The sequence below is a fragment of the Vanacampus margaritifer genome, chromosome 2, assembly GCF_051991255.1.
Source record: "Vanacampus margaritifer isolate UIUO_Vmar chromosome 2, RoL_Vmar_1.0, whole genome shotgun sequence".
Classification (NCBI taxonomy): Eukaryota; Metazoa; Chordata; class Actinopteri; order Syngnathiformes; family Syngnathidae; genus Vanacampus; species Vanacampus margaritifer.
The window spans coordinates 18,310,193-18,327,820 of NC_135433.1; the positions used below are offsets into that span (position 1 = coordinate 18,310,193).

A 17,628-nucleotide genomic window follows, 5' to 3' on the forward strand; every position below is an offset into this window, starting at 1 on the left:
GTTCAATCCCACTTTTTTCCCCCAGCTTGAGTAGCCACTGATACCAAATACTGATAGCACTACTACATAAAATTCACCCCAAAAATAACAGATAATTTTAAAGAAAGACCTTTATAGTATTACAATATAGTAATTTTCCTAAAAATAAAATAAAATAATGAAATTAATGGCAATTTTCTATTCCTATCATTTCAAATTTTTAGTTTCTGGTCATAAAACGGTCACTAGAGGGCGGACGATACTGGTGTTGGCCGCCATTTTAACGCTTAAAATAAGGCTGGTATCGGCACCAATACTTGGTATCGGTTCTTGCCCATCCATCCCTACTTTTTAGAAATTTTTAGGTCATTTTGAAAACCTTTTCATCCAATTTTCGTTGCTTTTTCTGACAGTTTACAATCTTGGCTCTGACTCTGACCTTTTTTTGAATATTAAATAAACAATTTTTTAAAATGTAAATCATTATTTCATTAAATGAATATTTTATGTAATAAAAATAAAAATGTAAAAAAAATATAAATTTTTACTAATTGTTTTTGAGATCCACAAAGAGCCAGAAGAAAGGGACTAAAGAGCCACAGGCTGCAGACCTATGAGCTAGTCCATTCCACTTCAGTGTATTGTACAAGTTGGTAGGAGAGAGGAGAAGCAACAATAACACAGGCCGAAATCCAGATTATGTTGAGATTGAAACATTTCTACAGATGTCGTCACTCTCATGTCCACGGGAGTGGAATGGAACACTCTGGGTTCTGTTTAGATCTAAGTCAGCACTCCTGACTGTGAAGCAGACCTACTAGCTTCTATTTGACCGTGCAGCATGAAAAATTAGCTTTTCAAAATTTGGTAAATTGCGTTTATCTCTCACCGCTTATTCCACTAAAGAACACTTCAGTCCATATGTCATTTTGGTAAATGTAGATTTGGTAGATTTAGGATTCACAATTGCTGCTCCCTGCAAGCAGCAATTACTGTAAAATGGTTTTACATTGAAAATATAATCAAAAAAATTTCCAGACAATTCTGATATAATTTTGAGCCCATATCGCCCACTCTTAGTTGTCACATTTGATTAAGATCTGAATAGCCTGCACAAATCATTACAGTTAAAAAAAAATCTATAAGCACCTAGATAATCCTTTGCAATTTAAATTAAGACACCCATTTCCACGGTATGGAGGGATTTTTATGACATCATGGCCTTGCAAATGACTTGTTTTCATCCATAATGAATGGAATGCGAGCTAATGAGTTTTGTTCATTATATTTTATTTGCCACCTCCTGAGTGCATACTCATCTTTTCCACGTGCAGCCTTCCTATTGGTGCAGCAGCCCTCGCATGGCTCTGGTGAACGAGAAGGAGGAAGAGGAAGACGCTGAAAAGGCTCTGAAAGGAGAGTTTATAGAGGAGGAGCCGAACGGAGTCGTCTCCGGGATTAAAATAAAGCACCTTGCCAAGGCAAGCATAGTAGACAGCAATTTAGATGTATTTATTTTTTTGACAAAGTGAAATATCTGTTGTCTAGAAATTGTTCTCGTTCCGTGGCAGGAGTTCCGAGTGGGCGGCAAAACCCGCAAGGCCGTGCGGGATCTCACGCTGAACATGTTCGAGGGGCAGATCACGGTGCTGTTAGGACACAACGGTGCCGGCAAGACCACCACGCTGTCCATGTTGACAGGTGACCACTTGCTTCGACATGCTTCAAACACGTGACGTTTCATAAACATATGCGTTGTCACAACATGATCTCAATGGCTTCACCCACAATAGCCCAAACGTCTCTTTAAATACGTATCCTGTAGCTGCCACAAGATGGTGGCCAAGCACTTAAAACAGAGAGGATTATAAAGCACTAATGTCGTGCATGTAGCATGTACACATATCATCATCCCAGGTTACATAAATAACTGTATTCAGTAGTTAAATTACTTAACACAAACAAACCACCGCCACATGAGGCCCCGTCAATAGGAGCACTAGCTTAAACAACACGCTAGCCCAAACTAGCATGATATCAGGCACGGGCACTCCAAAAAAATATGCACACTAGCACCTCACACAGACACTATTAATTCATTAAGCTAAAATCATAGCAATAAATGTTAGTGAATACAGGCAAAATTTCAGGGGCAAAGCAAAACATAAGTTTGACTTTGGATCTCAAACCTGGGTGGAAAAACACTAAGAACAGGGTAACCTAACAACAACACCAAGATTCTACCGGATTTCGGCATAGTAATCATTTTATTGCTTTGACTTGAGCACAAAAACGACAAATGTGTAGTGGTTCACTGCATGCTTACTGTAATGCTTTCACATGAGGGACATTTTATGATTTTTTGGGGGGCAGGTCAAATACATTAACTCAGTGTATACCTTTAAGTGTGTTTAGGTTCAAATATGTGTTGTATGTTGGGTTTTCTTTTTTTCGTTTTTTTTTCCCCAGTAGGTCTGGAACATATCCTCCACAATAAATGGGGGTTCAACCTAGGCAATCAGAGTGATGTCAACATCACTTCGTAAGCCTGTCTTTTATCTCTAATGCACCCATCTATCCTAGAATAGGGTCAATATGACCTCATCCTACCACATTTTCAGTTTCTAGTGCATCCATTAGCCTCACTGATGAGTTTCTTTATTTGAAGGCTTTGGAGCTCTTCAATCCGAATGAGTTTGTCTTCCTCTCTGATGTCAAGATGTTTTTATTTTTACGGCTAAAATAAGCCCTGGCATTGTAGTTTTTTCCAACCACACCGTTTCTTCGTAGAAGATGCTGCTTCACTCCTCTTCCAGGTTTTAGTAATGTATTAACCAAATTTCAGCGACACAGGATAATAAGTAGAAAAGGAGAGCTTTTAGTGACCCTGCTCTCTTTGTGTCCACAGGACTGTTCCCCCCAACCAGCGGGAGGGCCTACATCAACGGATACGACATCTGTCAGGACATGGCTCTGGTCCGACGCAGTCTCGGACTCTGTCCCCAGCACGACGTTCTGTTTGATAATCTGACCGTGAGGGAGCACCTCCTTTTCTATGCGCAGGTGCTCACACTAATACTCTAATTCTATTCTCATGACATTGATTGATTGTCACGTTATGACTTTTTTCTTAAATCAGGAATAAACATTTTCATTCCCATAACATTTGAGGTAGTAGTTTGGTTTTAACTCATTTGCTCCCAAAAACCTATAAATACATTCTATTTTAACCCATTCACTGCCATTGACGGCTATAAACATCAAAAATTCATTTTAGCAATTTCTATTTAACATTTTTCCCCCACTTTTGTTAACAAGAGTAAGAAAACCTAGAATTGTTTTTATTGTACATTTAGAACAGATATAAAATTTGGGATTAATCGTGAGTTAACTAGTGAAGTCATGCAATTAATTACGATTGAAACTTTAATCTAAAATTAGGGGCATTGGGTGATTACATTTTTTAATCGTAATTAATCGCATGACTTCACTAGTTAACTCTCGATTAATCACAAATTTTATATCTGTTATAAATGTACAATCAAAAAATTATAGGATTTTATACTCTTGTTAACAAAAGTGGACAAAATGTTAAACTAATAGAAATAGTTCAAATTAATTTTTGACATCTTCAGCAGTCAATGCCAGTGAATGAGTTAATCGTGAGTTAACTAGTGAAGTCATGCAATTAATTACGATTGAAATTTTAATTGCCTGACGCCCCAAAATTTTTATACATTTTTTAAAATTAATTCCCTGTCTTTAACTCTTTGACTGCCAAAAACGTTAAATAACGTTTAGTAAAATCCTATGGAGGAGTGCCAAAGACGTTAAAAGACGTTTTTTTTTCAAAACAGAGGTGAAACTAACCATTTTCTATTGTTGATTACTGAAAAACGGAATAAGGTAGAAACAAACTTTTTTTTCTGATGAAAGATGAGAGTCCAATCTTTCATTTGGTAGTATGTGTGTTTCCATAGTCCAAACACATAATTTTCTGTGGACCTTGAAAGATCAGTCAAAAATGCTTAAATCGGCTGGCACCCACGGCATCCCTTTTCTGAAAACGTCTGGCAGTCAAAGAGTTAACTGCTATAAACGTCAAAAATTCATTTTAACTATTTCTATTAGTTTAACTGTTTTTCCCACTTTTATTAACAAGAGTATGAAAACCTAGAAAAAAAATTTTTATTGTACATTTAGAACAAACATGCAATTTGTGATTAATCGTGAGTCAACTAGTCACTCGATTAATTACGATTAAAAATTCTAATCACCTGTCATTCACTGCCATTAACAGTTATGAACGTCAAAAATTAATTTGACTTCACTAGTTAACTCACGATTAATCACAAATTTTATTTCTGTTCTAATAAAATAAGAAAATTCTAGGTTTTCATACTCTTGTCAACAAAAGTGGGAAAAAAATGTTTAACTAATAGAAATAGTTCAAATAAATTTTTGACATCTATAGCCGTCAATGGCAGTGAATGAGTTAATTGACACTAATTTTCTACACTACTGGGCATTGAGGCTATGAAAAAAAAGTACAAAACTATTTTGCATTGTGTTTTTTTAAGCTTTTAAACTTTTTTTTAACTTTTTTTTTTTAAATTCATTTAGGACTATTTCTATTAGTTTAACATTTTTTCCCCACTTTTGTTAACCAGAGTATGAAAACCTAGAATTTTTTTTGATTGTACATTTAGGACAGATACAAAATTTGTGATTAATCATGAATAAACTAGTGAAGTCGTGCGATTAATTACGATTACAATTTTAATTGCCTGTCGCCCCTAATTTTTAATAATCATTTTTTTATTAATTTATTGCAGTGAATGAGTTAAATATTACCATGCTCCCAAAGACGTATTTATGTTTGTGTTTATTTTATTTTTATTTTTTTAGAAGGCTTTGATGCAGCCTCTGAACTAAAGAGAATGGTTGAAGCAATGGTAGTATTACTAGAAACGGCCAGCACGTGGCAGCAGAGTATAAGAGATCAACCAGGGCCATCTTCCAAAAAAAAGCTCTTTCCCCACTGTTTTAAACAGATTTGTGAATAATGATGAAACTTAGCTATATTCTAGTGCTAATTGCTGCAAAACAGAAACAGATACAGACTTTTTTTTTTCCTGATGAAAGAAGAGACTATAATCTTTCTTTTGGTAGGTCCATGTTTTTATAGCAATAGTACACAATATTCTGTGGGCCTTGCAAAATCAGTCAAAGTCCAGTTAAACAGCTGGGAGCGAAGGGGATTGCTTCAGTGAAAATGGCTGGGAGTGAATGAGTTAATTGGCATGAGTATTATTAGGGGCTCTTTGGGAGGAGTTGAACCGATTAGTCAATGTGTCGACTTTACCATTGCCTGATGAGAATTACAGCTTGATGTGGATTCATCGGATTCGCTAGTCACGTGTTTTGGCGTTAACATCAGAGACTGTTTGGGAAGTCCCTGGTTTAAAAGGATGGGCTCAATGTGCTGTGTGTGATTCAGCTGAAAGGATTCTCCAAAGACAAGATTCCAGAGGAGGTGGACAGAATCATTTGCATCCTCCACCTTGAAGACAAGCGAAATGCTCGCTCTAAGACACTTTCAGGTGGCATGAGGAGAAAACTGTCCATTGGCATCGCCCTCATCGGCGACTCCAAGGTTAGGAATCAATCACTACTTCCACTCGTGTGTGTTTTTTTCCATCCGTTGATCCAAATTGAATTCCACTTTTTGTGATCCAGGTGGTGATGTTGGACGAGCCCACGTCCGGTATGGACCCGTCGGCCCGACGCGCCACGTGGGATCTTCTGCAGGGCGAGAAGAGCGGCCGCACCATCCTGCTCACCACGCACTTCATGGACGAGGCCGACCTGCTCGGCGACCGCATCGCCATCATGGCTGGGGGGGAGCTGCAGTGCTGCGGGTCGCCTCTTTTCCTCAAGAACAAATACGGTCAGAACTATTGGATGCAGCTCTCCCACCAACCTACTGAGAACAAGCCCCATCGAAAATGGATGGGTTTAATTAAATACAGTATTGGTGTGCTCCCCAGGTGCCGGCTACCACATGGTGATAGTCAAAGAGGCTCTCTGCAACGTAGCCGAGATCACCCGCCTCGTTCACATGTACGTTCCCAACGCCACGCTGGAAAGCAGCGCAGGGGCCGAGCTGTCTTACATCCTCCCGAAAGAAAGCACCAGCAGGTTGGTCATGCCGATCATGCATTTGAATATCTGAATATCACAATACTCTAATATGGGGTTTTGCTCCCCCCCCCCCCCAGGTTTGAGCTGCTCTTTGCTGAGCTGGAGATGAACAGAGAAGAGCTGGGCATCGCTAGCTACGGAGCATCTGTCACCACAATGGAGGAGGTGTTTCTCAGGTCGGAATTACATTTACAAAATTGTCTAGAACTACTTGGGTACTGATTAATGCGAAGGGCTACCATCATATGCGAACAACAAGTTGGGCAAAAAAATTGCGAAACACTCAACAGTTTAACATTTAAAAGTTCAGATGAGGGCAAATGAAGTAGAACTGCAACTTAATTTCGTTCAGAGTCACACAGAGTCACACTTCTGAAATAACAAATCATCTCAAATTGCCTAATAATGTTTGCTATTCATTTATGTGATGAGACCAGGGTTATTATAGTTTTAAAATTTTCATTTTAGTTGGTTTTTATTTCATTTTAAGTTAGTTTTTATTTGTTTTAGTTATTTAAAAATGCTTATTTTTAGTTTAATTTTAGTTAGTTCCAGTATTATTATTATTATTTTATTATTATTATTTTTTAATGTGTATTACTTAAGCGCAGATGTGGCAAATCCAGGTCCAGAAAGTAAAAACCCTGCCACAGTTTGGCCTTAGCCATTTATGCTAGCTAGCTAGCTAGCTCCCTAGCAAGTAAACAAGCACCATGGGAACTAGCTAGCTAGCTAGATAGCACCTGGGGTTAAAGCCAAACTGTGGCAGGGTTTTTACTTTCTGGACCTGGATTTTTCACCTCTGCTTGTGCGTAATATTTAATAAACGGCATGGTAAAATGAGAAAAGTAGTTAATTTTTTACCTCGCGTTGCATTTCGTTGTCGCCTCGGAGCGACGTCATCTGAAGATGCTTTTCTATTGGCTGCTCCTAGATGACATCACTTCTGTGTGACACTTTCAAATGTCCTTATTGTGGTGAAATAAATCTACTTAAAATCATCCCCAAAAGTTCATGCATTAAATTAATTACCAAAGACTAAAACAAATGACATTTTCGCTATAATTATAGTTAGTTTTAGTTAGTTTTGTAAACATAAAATGTAGTTTGTTAGTTTTCGTTTTTTTAAAAAGCATTTTCGTTTATTTTATTTCGTTAACGAAGTAGTTTTTTTTAATTTTACTTTTAGTTTTTTGTTAGTTTTATTTAACTAAAATAACCCTGGATGAGCTGATAAGTTAATAATTTCTCACCAAAATATGGAAACAAATAATATTGATATGTAAGACTTTGTGCTATCCATCATTGCTAGTGTTCACATTTTCAAATAATCACTTCTATGGCATTTCAAGGAAATCACATTAATGTCCCATCACCCCTGGCCTGTCGTAATAGTTCAAACTACGGCCCAAGGGCCATTTGCCACGTTTTTTTTTTTTGAAGATCCTGTGCTCAGTGGATATTAAAAGCCTACAACCCCTTGTTCAAAATAAAAAATGAGATCAAGATGATTCCAAGACTTTGTCCATCAATAACGTGACCTATAAACTGTACTATTAAGTAAATCAAAAAAAAGTTTAATCATTTTAAGAAGGGTGATAAAAAACAACAACTGAGCTAATATTGTTGTGCATATGCGCTAGCCTGGCAAGCCACACCCACTTTCTTGAAAGAGAAAGTGGCCGGCCAATCAAATTAGTCTATTTGTGTGATGTCGTCTTCGTGAGCAACGTCACTCTTCAAGTTTTTCCCACAACGACATGTCATAAGTCAGAAATAACTCATCCTAAACTTAAATTATTACTTGAATATGACTTTTTCAATTAAATTACTTTTATTAAATCATTGTTTATCAAGTGCCTCTGATCCCCAAATAACATTAAGAAGCTCTAGTAGGCTGACATTCCTTTTATTGACTCTGATTTAACATGAATTTGAATGTGACAATAGTCTAAAAATAGATTATGTTCAATAGAAAAATGTTTTTTAATTCCCCAAACATAAAAAAACAAAACAATATACAGCTGTAATTGTAATTCAGTATTGTCAGAATCTGATACTGGCCCTACCATAGTTGTACCAGTAAAGAACAAAGCAGTTGCTATTTCTAAAAAAAAAATCCACTCATTATTTCCCTGTGTGTTTTGCTTCACACTGCTTAGTTCTGCTTCCCATGTAGTGCCTGCGAGTATCTATGGCAATAATTGACAGTGGTGAGCTAACATCGCGTGCTGCTTCAGCTAGCAGTATGTAACATTATAATTGGTGCCGCTGCAGTGCTGTTTTCCCATTCTAGCCTTATTATCCGCAAGTCCAGCTGGGAAAGCATCAGTGGCTGTGTGCGCGTGTGTAATAAATGTCCAATGTCAAACGTGACCATCTGTTTTGCTCCTTGAGGGAGAAAATAATAGGAACGGAAATGGTCCTTTTACTTTATTGTGTACACACAGACTATATACAGCTCGCCATTTGAGTTCCAAATGCATCTGCTGTGGGAGGATTTTCTATAATACTGTGTAGTTCATTTATCTGTTTTCCTGAAAACGATTGATGATTAGTAGGAGGTTGCCTAGCGATGGAAATTGCTCCAAAAAAGTCAACGCAACTCTCTCTATCACTTCATCATTTATTCCCTCTCTTTCTTTCTATTTCTTGCTATCTGCCTCTTTAGCTATAGCCTCAAATTGTTAGCAATTGCTTGGAACAGCCACATGCTGCTTCACATAGTCTAAATACATCCCATCATACTTCATTATCAGCATCATTATCCAAAGCCCCCCTAAAAGAAAAAAAAAAGAAAAAGATTTGTATTCACAGCTTGTTCTTTTGTGTGTTCAGAGTGGGGAAATTGGTGGACTCCAGTTTGGACATCCAAGCAATCCAACTGCCTGCCCTGCAGTACCAGCATGAACGACGCTCGCACGACTGGACCACGGACGACGCCAGCAGCATCAGTGGTATGACCGACGTCACCGACTTCACCGACAGCGGGACTCTCATCTCCGAGGACTGCTCCAACATCAAACTCAACACAGGGGTGAGATGACTTCAATCAAAGTACTTTGGTTGAGCGTTTTCAACGAAAGCTGTTTGTTTGCCCCTCCTCCATCAGGCGAGACTTTATCTGCAGCAATTTTACGCCATGTTCCTGAAGAGGGCGCTGTACAGCTGGAGAAACTGGAAGGTGATGGTGGCCCAGTTTCTCATCCCCTTGGTGTTCACCGTTCTGGCGTTAGTGGTGGCACGCACCCTTCCCAACCACAAGAACGCCTCTCAGCTGGGACTGGAGCTGCGTCGTTACGGCCCCACCCGGGTTCCCATCGCTCTGCAGTCAGGGGCGGGCGCTTTGGCCTCCGAGCTGGCCGACGTTTACGGCTCGCAGCTCCTCGCGCAGTACGGCCAGCTCGTTAACATCACGGGTGAGCGTTGTGAAAACAACATGAGCTTAGTTTAACTGCGGGCACAGAAGGGCTGAATGATTTAGAAAAATAATGTCATCCCAATTGCGATGTATTTCTTTTTTTCAAGATCGTCTTCCCATATGTTTTTTTCGCAAACAGAAGCAATAAGTTATTCTGTATTGCAATAAACAATATCAGATTTATTATACTGTACATAAATATTTTCTGTCTTATAAAAGTAAAGTAAAAGTCAACCCCTCCCCAAAAATTCTCGACAATATGTTCTATGCGGCTCCACCAGTCTAAATACGGTATTCTGGTGAATATTGCGTTCGTGGTAGTGTTAATTTTATCCGCCTTTTTTTTTTTTATTGTTAGTTTTTATCATAGTTAGTCAATCTCATCCCGTTTTTATTCAGTCCATTTTTAGTTTACTATAAATCTAGCATTTTAGTCTTTATTTTAGTCCAAGAAAACATAATTTTATCAATCTAGTTTTATTTAACAAAAAACTGTCAACGTTTCAGTCTAGTTTAAGTCTGAATAATTATTTTGCTCCTGGATAAAAAAAAATTAACATTTCGGATCTAAAACTATTTCACATTAAATTTTCTCTTAACTTTTTGATGAAAAACAACTTGACACACAATTACAGTATATCAACAAGTGGCGACTATGGCTCCATGCTACGAGCTAGTAAATTAGCCAGCATTAGTTAGCGGTCGGATTAACATTATTGCTGGAACGTTATAGCCGTTGAATTAATTTTATGTTCAGAGGTGGCAAATCCAGGTCCAGAAAATAAAAGCCCTGCCACAGTTTGGCTTTAGCACTTGGTGCTAACTAGCTAGCTAGCGGGTAAACGAGCACCATGGGAGCTAGCTAGGGAGCTAGCTAACTAGCACGACAACTGAAGCAATTAGCGATAAGGATTAAAGCCAAACTGTGGCAAGGTTTTTGCTCTCTGGACATGTATTTGCCACCTCTGGTTACGTTATAACTATAAATGACTTCTTTTTTTCTCAGCCTTTCACCGTGAGTCCACCTCCTGTCTGTCCCACGTGATTGTGCATGTTGCACTTGGTAGTTGCGGATTTGAAAGGGGGCGTGTCACTGTGTATCACAGGATGTGTCACAGTGACAAATTAGCAGAGACAAGATTTTACAAAATCATATCATTTTCATCTCGTTTTTGTTGATGAACTAAACTGTCCATAGATTTTAGTCCAGTTCTTATTACGTGAAGTACATTTTCATCTTGTCTTCATTAGTCGACAAAAATGCATACTGATTTTATTACCAGTTATTGTTTATTAATGATGTTAGTCTAGTCAAGTTTTCGTACGGTGAAGAATGTGTGTTGCCGAAATTATTTTTGTTTAGTTTTCGTTGACTAAATTAACACTAGTTCGTGGAATATGAGTATTTTACATCAAAATCCAGCAGTTTTTATCCATCTAAGGGGTCGGCCATTTTGCTACTTGCTGTCAAGTGAAAATTACATCACAGTTACTCAGGTCTCAGAGGTAACAACCAATCACAGCTCAGCTTTAGAAAACAGGTGAACTATGATTGGTCGTTGCCTGAGCCCTGAGCAACTCTGATGTCATCTTCAGTCGACAGCAAGTAGCAAAATGGCCACACCCTGAGATGGATAAAAATGGCTGGATTTTGCTTCATAACTCATATTTCACAAATGTAATATTAATCTAAATGTCATATTTGGACTAGTGTGGTCACATATAGAATGTTATTGTCAAGAAATGTTAATATAATGAACACTTTCACTCAAACAAGTGCGACATATTAAACACAAGTCAACAAAGCACAAGTCCGACTATTTTTTCATTCCCTCCTCTCCTCTCAGACTTCACCGATTACATCCTGACCCAGGCGGAGGAAGAGGGCGGCAGCTTTAACGAGCGCTGCGTGGTGGGCGCTGCTTTCCGCGGCAGCAGCAAGCACTTTGCCGAGGCGACGGCGTACTTCAACAACGAGGGTTACCACACGCCCGCCACGGCTCTCATGATGGTGGATAACGCTCTGTTCAGATTCCTCGCCGGGCCCAACGCTTCCATTCACGCCGGAAACTACCCAATGCCACGCAACCTGTCCGAGGCCGCCCAGAGCCAGCTCACAGAGTATGTGAATTGACTGCGGGACGCCGGTCCACACTTTGTCCAATGAGACATAACTGAAAAATTGTTGTGCTAGTTAGCTAGCTCCCTAGCTAGCTCCCATGGTGCTCGTTTAAATGCTAGCTAGCTAGCACCAGGGGCTAAAGCCAAACTGTGGCAGGGTTTTCAGTTTCTGGACCTGGATTTGCCACCTCTGAACATAAAATTAATCCAACGGCTATAACGTTCCAGCAATAAATAAGTTATAGTAATTTTCCATGTCCTTCCTTGGGCAACCTCCTGCTAATCGTCACCTTTTTTTTCCGAAGGGGAAAGACGGGCTTTATCATCGCCATCAACCTGATGTATGGGATGGCCTCTCTGTCCAGCACCTTTGCACTTTTGCTCGTCACCGAATCGGCCATCAAGTCCAAGCACGTGCAGAAAGTCAGCGGTGTCTACTTGTCCAACTTTTGGTTTTCGGCGCTGCTGTGGGACCTGGTCAACTTCCTGTTGCCGTGCCTGTTCATGTTGGTTAGTAATGGACAGACTTTTGACTAATACTCACGTTTGGACTTTGCATTACCGTTATTCTTCTCTGGCAGATAGTGTTCCAGGCCTTCAGCGTGGACGCCTTCATAAAGGACAACCGCCTGGTGGACGTGCTGCTGATGCTGCTGCTGTACGGCTGGGCCGTGGTGCCGCTCATGTACCTGCTCAGCTTCCTCTTCACCTCCGCCGCCACCGCTTACACCCGCCTCACCATCTTCAACATGATTTCCGGCACCGCCACCTTCCTGGCCGTCACCATCATGACCATCCCAGGTGAGAGAGGGACTTTTTTAATATTAAATTACACAATCAATTACTGCTTGAAATGTATGCTGAGTGTCATTTGCAATTGTTATTTTGGAAAATCAGAGAGCAATATCATTTGCATCAAAGTTCGCCCTGCAAAAAGTACTGTAGAAAATGTAAGAAAAAAATATAGTCAAATAAGAAAATTTATAACTTCAAATAAGCAAAATTATCTGCCAACAGAACAAGAACATTTTACTTAGATTCACCTGTAAGATTTTGAAAAATAAGAAAATAATACTAAGCCCATACCAACCACTGCTGTCTTGAAAATAGTATTTTCAGACTAAAAACAAGTAATGTCGACTTTTTTCAAGCTGTAATAAATGGAACTATTTTCTTAAAATACATGAGTATTTTTTTAAACATTTGGATAACTTAGCCTGAGTGTCATGACCTAGCTAGGAATTGAACCCACAACCTTGAAGTCTGAGGGTAGGCACTCTAACCACTAGACCGCTGAGCTAGTACTGAAACAAGGAAAAATTAGCTTAGTAAATATAACAAAATGTACCATATTACACTCGTCTGTTTTCATACTTGTATGTTTTCCCATTTATCTTATTACTAGATTATGCAAAATCTTAAAATAAGAAAACTTATGAAACCCCAGTTCAGGGCCTTTGATGTTGGTTAGTTGTCATCTTAAAATGTGGGTAATGCTTGTTTAATACTCACAGTACTTTTATACTGGCTGTTTACACTCAATGAGACTGCTTGATCAAATAAGATAATTAAGTAATAAGTATCTTAAAATAAGTACAATCATCTTGCCGGACAATTTCATTTTAAGTAAAAATAACTTAAGTCAAATCAAAATAAACAAATTTAGGTTAAATTTAAGAAATTATATCATACTTAAAATTTTAGTTTTTGCAGTGCGGATTGAGGTGTAACGAGCGTAAAACATACAGAAATGAATTTCCCTTTTATTTTCCCCCAGAGTTGCACCTGCAGAACTTGTCCCATTTACTGGATAAGGTGTTCCTGATCTTCCCAAACTATTGTCTGGGAATGTCCTTCTCCCAGTTTTACCAGAACTACGAATTCATCTCATTTTGCACATCCAGCCCACTCACACAGGCCCTCTGCAAGGTCTTAAGTACGTTCTTAAAGAAGTTTTTTAATCACTTTACTTAATCACTTATGATTCTGAGAAATGGGCAAACATTTTTTCACGGCACAGTATTGGTCATGTAAACATTTCTGCTTCCATTTTCTGTCATGTTAGATATCAAGTACCAACCCAACTACTTCTCCATGTCTGAGCCTGGCGTGGGCCGCTTCCTGGTGGCCTTCTCGATACAAGGCGTCGTCTTCATCGCTCTGCTGTTCGTCATCGAGCTGCAGTGTGTCCGCTCTCTCCGACGACTCCTCTCCTCCCTGTGCAGAAGGCGAAAACAGGTAGCGATTGTTGGAGAAAAGCACTGCTTTTCTCTTAGGTCAGGGCTCAGCAATCTTTCCTGTCAAAAGAGCCATTTTAGGCCAATTAGATAACAAAAAAATCTTTCTGGAGCTGCAAAACATTTGAATATTATGATGAAGGAAACAGTGTGTTAGTGTTAGTCTAATGTACTGAGGGCCCAAGTGCTCATTAAAGCTGCACCAGAACAGAAAGAATATGCAGCATCCAATACGTAGAGATTTGTTTTCTATTACCTTTTTTCCTCAATTTTTAGTTTTTGTTTTGTTTTTGTCATGCTTTGTTTTTTATACATTTAGATTTTCTGCCTTTTTGTCAAATTGCTGACATTGAGAATTTTATGGTCATATCAATCCATCCATCCATTTTCTTAACCGCTTATTCTTCACAAGGGTCGCGTGGTGCTGGAGCCTATCCCAGCCAGCTTCGGGCAGTAGGCGGAGGTACGCCCTGAACCGGTTGCCAGCCAATCGCGAGAATATTGTAGTAATTTTCCGCTTTTTTCTTGGACATTTTTTCTGCCTTTTTTGCTACCAATTTCTGACTTTTTTGTGTACATTTTATGGTAATTTTCGGGATTTCTTTTTTAAATTTTTGGACATGTTATGGTTGTTTTAGAACATTTTCTTTCCACCCTTTTCTTAAATCAATTTTCTGACATTTTTTGGGGCAATTTCATGGACAATTTATGGTAATTGTCTTCTTTTCCTCTTCCTTTTTGGACATGGTCACTTTTTTTTCTTTTTCTTTTTGCATTTTTAGGTATTTAAAAAAAAAATCATCTACCCTTCGTGTCTCTTTATCTGACAACTTAAAAATTTTGTCTGACATTTTTTAAATATTTATTATTAATTTTTTATTTAAGTACATTTAAAGATTATTTATCTAAAAATCATGTAGATCCACAGGGAGCCACAGGAGAGGGACTAGAGAGAAACATATAGATAGTGTTAATTTTATCAGACATTTTTAAATTTTGTTTCAGTTTTAGCACAGGTTCAATCACGCTTGGTAGTTTTTATCATAGCTCGCCAACCTCATCCCGTTTTTATTTAGTCAACTTTTTGGTAATTATAAATCTAGCATTTTAGTCTTTATTGTAGTCCAAGAAAACATAATTTTATTTCGTCTAGTTCTAGTCAACAAAAACTGTCAATGTTTTAGTCGGGTCAATCATTTTACCCCCGTATATTTTTATTGTCAGCAGATAATGTTCTAAAACTATTTAACATAAAATTTCTCTCATCTTTTTAAATGAAAAACAACTTTGCACACAAAATTACAGTACTGTATATCAACAAGTGGCTTCTATGGCTCCATGCTACAGGCTAGTAAATTAGCCAACATTATTTAGTGGTCGGATTAACGTTGTTGGAACGATATAGCTGTTGGATTACTGTTACGTTATTACTATATATCTATATATACATATATAAAACATTTTTTTTTAAACCTTTCCCCGTGAATCCACCTCCTGTCTGTCCCATGTGTTTGTGCATGTTGCAATCACTAGCTGCAGATTTGAAAGGGGGTGTGTCAGTGTGTCACATGACACACAATTTTTACAAAATCGTTTAATTTTTGTCTCGTCTTTTTTCATGAACTAAAATGTCTATAGAATTTAGTCAATTTTTACATTTTCATCTTGTCTTCATTAGTCGACGAAAATGCATACTGATTTAGTCCCAGTTATTATTATTTTTATTAATGAGGGTTTTAGTCTAGTCTGGTACTGTTTTCATCTGGTGAAAAATGTGTGACAAATATATTTTAGTTTAGTTTTTGTTACCAAAATAAACTCTAACTCCAGAGCCGCAGGTTGCAGACGCCTGTATTAGGTCATGCACTTTTTATTTACAGTAGGTACAGTAAACCCCTGCTATTTGTGAGACAGCCATGAATAGCAAAAATGTTTAAGCACTAAAATGTTCCGAGTTGTCTCCATTCATATTTGAACCTATGAGGATTTGTGACTTGTCGATGGTTTACTGTAATCCTCTTTTGTGCGTCAGTTATCTTTTATAGGAGATGCAGCGCTGCTTCCAGAGGACAGAGACGTAGCAGACGAGAGGAAGCGGGTTCTTGAGTGCCAGCCCATGGTGGAGTCCATGGTCGGGAGCCCCCTTATTCTACATGAGCTCAGCAAGGTTTGCAACCCTGGCTTTCATGCCTCATTCATATGTGTGAATTGGAATGTGTTTATGTGGCTAGATAATAGCTACTGAACACTGTACGTATATACACTACAGCAATATGGGATTTGTCTTTCTGTTCAGGTGTACAGCAGCGGACAGCCCCTTCTCGCTGTGGACCGCCTGTCTTTGGCCGTGGGTAAAGGGGAGTGTTTTGGCCTGCTGGGCTTCAACGGCGCAGGAAAGACCACCACCTTCAAGATGCTGACCGGCGATGAGAGCGTGACCTCTGGGGACGCCTACATTGACGGATACAGCATCTTGAGAGACATAAAGAAGGTAAGTGTCTTAAGTTCAGGTGGATGTCCCTTGTAAGAGTTGGGATAAAGTGAACCACGGCACAGGCCAAAGTATTAAAAGTAAATTATCATTTAGTGGCATCTTGGTTCCAAGAAATGATGTTGATGTGAGTTGAATCGCGCTTTATTTAAATCAAAGTAGTGCTTTGTCGCTATCCAGTGGCATCTGTAGGCAATTATAGAGGGGGGCTTCAATAACTCAAGGATTTTTACCATTTAGTTTTTTATTCAATGTTTTAAAAAAATTTCATACCCATGGCTAGCTTTAGCTTCAGCAAGCCAGCCAAAACAATAGACAGATAAATAGGTAGAATGTAAGTTAACTCGCTCTGAATTTTTAACTTTGCAAGGAAGATACCTTGACTAGCTTTAGCATTTGCTAACAAGATAAACCAATCAGTTCAAATGTGTGTAACAGGGTGTATTCAGACCAGAAAAGTCAATTTTTCGTTTGGTGTGGTTCTTATTCACACTGTGCTTTTTGCAAGTGGACTATATTGCATAACCACATGGACCCGCGTGACGATCTGTGCTCCCATTGGACAAAAATAACGAGGGATGAAAGCATAACCAAACCCGGAATTAGAGGAAAACATGAAATTCCGACGTGCTGCATTACTGCTCTGCATACTTGTGGCGTTATTAGATGCAAGATATTTACGAGCATCAAGAGTAGCTCATTCAACGGAGGTTCTGCGAATGTTTGCGAAGGTTTCAAATTTTGGAACGCTTCATCGATTGTGTGCAGTAACCGGAGGAGCAGTTGCGCTGCGCGTGCGCTGACCGCAGCATACGGATGATTATGAATGAATTTAGCACAATATTCACTACCGGGCAATGTTTCCCCCCTGCGATGCTTGGCTACGGTGGCTTGTTAAGCCCAAAAAGGCGCATATGTCCTGCAGTTGGAGCGGATCAGCCGTGGTTTTTATTCAGACTGCGAAGCAACCCGCACCGAGTGCGTTTGGAAGCGTACCGAGACCACCTCAAAAAGTGGGTCTCGGTCTGCTTGTTTGGTTCGCACCAGCATTCATTTGTGTGTATTCAGACCTGCACAAAAGGTCCGGATCAGCGTGGGAAACGAACTCTGGTCTGTTTAAAGCGGACCAAACAGGGCAGGTCTGAATACACCCCTGACTAGCTAGCCATAATATT

At 39.0% G+C, this 17,628-nt stretch overlaps 1 protein-coding gene across 1 annotated transcript in view; it reads left to right on the plus strand.

Annotated features, from left to right (window-relative positions):
• abca3b (ATP-binding cassette, sub-family A (ABC1), member 3b) overlaps window positions 1–17,628 on the plus strand; it is a 44,708-nt gene that overhangs the window by 19,588 nt on the left and 7,492 nt on the right. The window contains exons 11-26 of the mRNA XM_077557111.1: window positions 1,314–1,460; window positions 1,551–1,680; window positions 2,888–3,042; window positions 5,480–5,635; window positions 5,719–5,929; window positions 6,030–6,180; window positions 6,261–6,359; window positions 9,022–9,220; window positions 9,296–9,602; window positions 11,452–11,725; window positions 12,031–12,235; window positions 12,307–12,526; window positions 13,503–13,661; window positions 13,791–13,963; window positions 15,995–16,129; window positions 16,259–16,453. Of these exons, the coding sequence (XP_077413237.1) occupies window positions 1,314–1,460; window positions 1,551–1,680; window positions 2,888–3,042; window positions 5,480–5,635; window positions 5,719–5,929; window positions 6,030–6,180; window positions 6,261–6,359; window positions 9,022–9,220; window positions 9,296–9,602; window positions 11,452–11,725; window positions 12,031–12,235; window positions 12,307–12,526; window positions 13,503–13,661; window positions 13,791–13,963; window positions 15,995–16,129; window positions 16,259–16,453 (2,916 nt within the window). The remainder of the gene's footprint in view (window positions 1–1,313; window positions 1,461–1,550; window positions 1,681–2,887; window positions 3,043–5,479; window positions 5,636–5,718; window positions 5,930–6,029; window positions 6,181–6,260; window positions 6,360–9,021; window positions 9,221–9,295; window positions 9,603–11,451; window positions 11,726–12,030; window positions 12,236–12,306; window positions 12,527–13,502; window positions 13,662–13,790; window positions 13,964–15,994; window positions 16,130–16,258; window positions 16,454–17,628) is intronic.